Source organism: Poeciliopsis prolifica, unplaced genomic scaffold (genome assembly GCF_027474105.1).
Source record: "Poeciliopsis prolifica strain line A6 unplaced genomic scaffold, Auburn_PproV2 SCAFFOLD019, whole genome shotgun sequence".
In the NCBI taxonomy this organism is placed as follows: domain Eukaryota; kingdom Metazoa; phylum Chordata; class Actinopteri; order Cyprinodontiformes; family Poeciliidae; genus Poeciliopsis; species Poeciliopsis prolifica.
This window is the reverse complement of record NW_026562394.1, coordinates 2,817,209-2,823,208: the sequence shown is the minus strand read 5'-3', so window position 1 is coordinate 2,823,208 and position 6,000 is coordinate 2,817,209. Positions and strand designations below refer to the sequence as shown.

Genomic DNA, 6,000 nt, shown 5'->3' with positions numbered 1-6,000 from the left:
GAATCTCTCCCTTTGAATGTCTTGACTTGACTTTTCTTCATCAACCTCCCAAGGCTCAGGTTATACCTGTGACTCCTTGCTTTTTCTTCCACATTTTTTCCTTCCTCACAACTTTCCATTCGTTTTTTAGACACAACGATTTGTGTTAGCAACTTCACCGCTTCACGCTTAAATTACAGGGTCCTGTAATTTAATGCTGGTTTGAGCTGCAACTTTCGAACCACCTCGTCTTCTCACATTAGAAAACCAAACTTAACTGTATTTTTATTGGAACAGGCCAACATGATGAATAATTTGGAAATAAAAGAAAATAATCAATTGTCTTCTCTGTTTTCTAATCAAATGTGGAAATTCTCAAAGGTTTGTTAGAGGAGATGAGCAAACAAACAACATGATGGAAGACCAGAGGACAGACTAAGTTTGGAGAAGTGTAAAGCAAGCAGGGTTTGGTCACAAAACAATATTCAAACCTTTGAACGTCTCAAAAGACTCTTTTTAATTCATCATCCCAAAAAAAAAAAAAAAAAAAAAAACAGGGGAAAGAGGATGGCAGACCTGCAAACCTACTAAGAAATAGTCGTCCTCTTGCAGCGGCAAGCCAGGGAAGAATAATTAGTTGTGAGCTAAATAGAAAGAAACACAGCCAGATTTTTAATTATTAAAAAAAAATCTCCTTTTCAACTTCACAATCCTTGTTGTTGATCTATGAGATAAAATGGAAATAACCTTGTGGTTTTGGTTGTAATATGGATAAACTAAAAGTAAAGATGAATGAAATGTTGTTTTATCTAGAGGGATCAGACGCATCTTGTCAAAGGATAATTTTTTAAATGTTATTTTGAAACAGGATGTAACATGATCACCCAGTGTCGTCACACTAGATGGGGAAATGTGACTGATTCCTGCCTCCTGCAGGGCTCTGCTTCCTAAAACCAGGCGGCAAAAAGGGGGTTAAAGCCTAAAATGGCTACCATACCCCCCCTCCTTCTCCTCTTCATCCTCATCAGCATCATCATCATCATCACCTCCGAAGCCCATCCCCTAGCGTCGGTCCGGGGAACGCACCCTGCATGCGCATGAGCGCAGAAACTGCCGCTGTGCGCTCGGATTATTCTACGAGGAGTAATTTCTCCTTTTTTTTTTACGAAAATGGCGTCTGGTCAGGGTGGTGTAGGAGCTGTCACTGCTCTACAAAACCATGACTGCGCCAGCGGACCCCACTGGAGCCCGGCTGTCACCCAGTACCAGCAGCAGCAGCAGCAGCAGCAGCACCACACTGCCCGCAGCCTGGACCGGGCTCTGGAAGATGCCGTGAGCTCAGGGATCCTGAACCTGAGCGGCAGGAAGCTGAGGGAGTACCCGGGGATCAACTACGACCTGACCGATACGACACAAGCAGGTGAGTCGCTGTTCTGGAGCCTGCAGATCCAACTCAGAGCGGTGGGAGGGTCATGTACGCAGCATGCTCGCTTTGTGCGTGGATTTCTGCTCTTTTCTTTTTTTTATTCCTGGACAGAGGCGCAGCCTCTAAATGGGGGGAAGCTGGACTGACTTGTGTTAAACCTCAACATCCTCGTTGAATTTGCCGTCCAGTGGATCACATATCACACATCTGCGCTCCTCCGCGGACTCGGTTCAGTGCCTTTTTTCCCCGACGCCAGTAGCTTTCATTATTATATCTCCCCTGGAGACATGAATGAGACGGCAGGCGCACCCAACAAGCAGGCGCTGTGCAGCGCTTTGGACTGAAGACTCAGTTCATTTTGCACCAGGAAGCAAATTATGAATGAACCAAGTTACACATTCCTTACACGCTTCGTATCCTTTGTGCGGTGCATGTGCCACGCATTGAGGGCACTTCTTCGTTTTGGGCAGACAAAAGATGAAGGGTATTCAGAGCCTCACCCCCTGGCTGCCTGCATGCCTGTGCTGATATAGATCCATAAATTTTAGAACGTGCCAAACAGAAAGAGGGGAGCTGGTCTGTCTCTATATTTTCTCCAAGCTTGTTTATTAATGGTTTGTGCCTGAAAGGTGACCTTATGCTGCAGTCAGGTCAGTCAGTAGGTCAGTCACGTTCTTCTATTGCTGTGTTAGTAGAGCCATACCACACATACTAAGTTTTACTTGACATTCAGGGTTTGCACTGGGCTTCTATAGTGCTGCACATGAAAGCCTGGCAGGAATGAGATTCTCATAAAAATACCTAGATTTCATGGTATTTCGTCAAAGATTAACAACAATTTGCAAAACATATCTAATAAATTTGGTTTTCAAACAACAAAGCTGAACTTATTCTAACACTAACAGATAATTATGTATCTGTTAGTAGAAATGGGCCTATCAGAATTGGATCATTTTTGTCTTATTGATTGATCATTGACTCTTTTCAGTTGGTAATAACATTTGCATTATAGAAATCAAGTTTAAAATTATTGACATGAACAAAAAGCCTAGGAAGTGTCAGATAAAGTTCATGGTTTCTTCTTATTATGCCAAACACAAATACTTTGACATCATTTTGATCATCTCTGCTCAAACACAGAAAAAAAATCTCACTCATTAAATAAACAAAAATTAAGAACATGAGTATAATCTTCATGAAAATGTTTGTTACAAATATTGTCAGTCTTTGTCCTTGTTATCCAGAAGACGCTGATTCTCACAGTGAACGTCTCGTCCTCTGATGTGTCCACCAGCCATATGGCGACACTTTATCATCAGCAGCTTATTCCTCTGATGAGCCCCGGGCCTGTGTTACACCTCTCAGCCCCAGGGAGTTAGTCGAAGCAGGGTGTTTTTTTTTAATGAAACTGACACATCTGAAGTCAAAAGAAGCACCAGAAGCTGTATAAAAAATAATGAGCTTCTGATGAGAGCAGGAATATTAGTTTAAAGATGTAGTTAAATGTCTCTTTTTATTCATGGCTGCTTCATTTTCCGCTCCAACTGACTTTATTAACTTTTCCTCATTCCACACTGGCACAAGAAGAGAGAATAAAGTGACTTTCAAAGGTCTGCATTTTGTCTAAAACGCTGGGTGTTTTGTTCATCATGCTGTTGTAGCAATGAGCTCATTTTGATCTAAATCCAGACTTATGATTGTCATCTGTTATCTCCAGAGCATGGCATATTCCAGGTATGAAAATCAGGGATATAAACAGACGTTTTCATGCCTGTAAAGCCTCTACTTTTCATAGAGACTAATCCAGCAACCGAGAAAACTGCTGTGTCTTCACTTTCATTTCATGTCGGCGTGTCGGTACTCTGAATAAAGGGTTGCGCTGGAGGGAAGTCACACTTTCACTTGCACAAAGACATCAACACCGCCCTGCACATCAGCAACATGTTACATGCCTGCATTTCAGACCAGCTGATGGAAGAAACTCATTTACATCCAATCTGAGAGAAGTGATCACTTACATTTTTTTCCCCATTTTCAACGAAGCACATTGCTCTTAAAAATGAATTGCTTTAACTTTAAGTTATCTTACAACAACTGCAATATGTGTCTGTTTGACCTTAACTCTATTATGACGCGTTTTGTTTGACTTTAAAACACGGCTGCTCCAGAATCCAGACACAGGTGACCTCCGTAGATCATCCTATCAGCTGGAGCAGAGAGGCTATCTAACACATCAGTGCCTGTTTGCTGTTGGCTACTTGCACTTTGTCGCCACTCGGTTTGTTTTCCCATGAGAAAAAGCAGCAGCCCTCTGTGACGCTGCCCTCAGCCTGTGCTGTGGTGCAGGACAGCGACACAGATATTCAGCAGATAACCTGATATACAGGTTAGCAGAACAAGCTTACACTGACTTGATTCAGCATTATGATGAATCATAATTGCCACTGCATGTACAATATTGGTATTAAGAAGAGTGGAAAAAATGAAGAGACCACCAATGAAAACCTCCTGGTTATTCCACCAAATGTTGATTTCTGAACTGAGTTATTTGAGGTCTGAAGTCACAGTGTCTTTTTTGTTATTTTGACTATTTCTCATTTTCTGCAAATAAAAACAAATTTTTTGCTTGGAATTTCAGAGACATGCTGTCAGTAGTTAATAGGATAAAATGACAAAATTTATTTTACTCAAACATTTACCTATAAAGAGTAAAATAGGAGAAACTGTTATTTTAAATCATCTCTTAATTCATTCCAGAGCTGTTTGGTTGGATGCCCTTTTTCTGGCTTTGATTCACAGATGATAAACGTTATAAAGAGTTTTGTGAGCTTAAAGCTCAAGGAGTGTTGGGGAGTTTGTTTTAGTCTACAACATGTTTTAGTCTACAGTTGGACAGAGAGCATCTGTAAACATCAATTTTCAAGCCTTTACTACATATTCCAGCACATAAATATGTTTTGATATAAACCCTCTCATTATGGTTGTAAGACTTTAAGTCTTTTGTTTCTAACATGTTTTCTTTCACTATTGCCTGGCTTCATCCAACTTCCCACCAACTTTGATCTAATTTGTGTCGTACACAACTGATAACTCCAAGGGAAACAGACTGACTGCACAATTATACACCATTTTGTGTTGGTCTGTCACATGAAACCCCAATAAAAACATTAAACCTGGTGATTGTGACAGAACAAAATGCAAAAAGTACTTTTGCCCGACTGAGGGAGAGTGAAGTGCAAAATAGGGTTTGTTGTCATGAAATGTCATTTGGTAAATAATGACAGTTTTAATGCAAAGTTGACACTTTTAATTGACTTTTTGGGGGAGTTTTAGCACAACTTTGCATTAAAAGTGTCATTATGTACAGAGTGACACTTCATGACAACAGTCATAAACATTCACAAAGACTCCTTCATGTTCATAACAGGTGATATGTTATGGTAATGACAGTGTCATATCAGTCTTATGCAAATAAAGTGTCACTGTAATTTGTAAAGAGAATCCTTCTACATTTAGAAAACCTCTTTTATACCAATACTGAAATTAAGGGGAATGAATGAATTTTAATCATCACATGAGGGAGTTTGCTTCAGGGGTTTCACAGCTACAACAACAACAACAGCAACATGTTTGTTGAAACAGATGTGCTTAGCTTATGTACCTTTAATTAGTGTGGAGTGAACAGAGTAAATCTCGCAATGTGTCGTCACCACATTCCTGGGATCTTGGAATCTTGAAGGGTGATCTCTGCACAAGGTCACGGACTTAGCCAAATTCCTTAATTTAATAATCAACCCATGCAAACACTGAGAGGGCCTCTTATCTGTAAGCAAAAGAATAAAAAAGGCCAAGCCGTTCCACAGGGCTCTGTGAGACCTGGCTGCTAAAAACACAACAGGAAACAACCGAGGGTTTAATTTTCAGGACTCATTTTAGGGTGATATCTTCAGCTACTGGTTTTGTTTTCAGAACTTATCTTAGAAATATAAGCAATTATTTTTTTATAAGTATAGACAGTAAATTGTTCAGTTGAGTGTTTTATTATAGATTAAAAGAAAAATCATGTTTTGTATTTGTGATGGAGTGGCGAGCTGTAAAGGGTGTCTGCCGCCTCTCAGCTGCTGAGTTTGTTGTTTTTGTACGTAAACATCAAAATTTAATCACATTCTATTGGTCTTCAGATGAGCGCGCTCCTTTAGTAGGCAGTGACTTTACATTTTGTATTATTGAGGCAGAAAAATCATATTTCAAGAGCTTGTTGGAGAAAAAAATCTAAAATATACTCTTGTTTTAGACCTTGGTTTAATATTTCATCATTGGCTCTCATGTTACAGCAGCTCTGATTGATTCTATTGTCTCAACGACAGGCGGAGTATTGAGGTCATGGTGATATGTTACAGCTCTAACCTGTGCATTGGTAGATTGATGCACAGTCCACTAAATGTTCAAAAATGATCTGACATTGATGAGTGACAACCATTACAGAAAGATTAGACAAGTAGTGAATAAGTCTTTACTTGTGTTTGACGTGTGCATCATAAATCCTGCCTTTTAATCAGTCATATTGATGACAGATGTTAGAATGTAACTGTGTC

At 39.9% G+C, this 6,000-nt stretch overlaps 1 protein-coding gene across 1 annotated transcript in view; it reads left to right on the top strand.

The window, feature by feature from the left end:
* Positions 1-1,088: 1,088 nt before the first annotated feature.
* The window catches only part of lrch2 (leucine-rich repeats and calponin homology (CH) domain containing 2), a 42,807-nt gene continuing 37,895 nt past the window's right edge, over positions 1,089-6,000 (top strand). Inside the window, exon 1 of the mRNA XM_055043344.1 lies at positions 1,089-1,399. Within this exon, the coding sequence (XP_054899319.1) occupies positions 1,150-1,399 (250 nt within the window). The 5' untranslated portion in view covers positions 1,089-1,149. The remainder of the gene's footprint in view (positions 1,400-6,000) is intronic.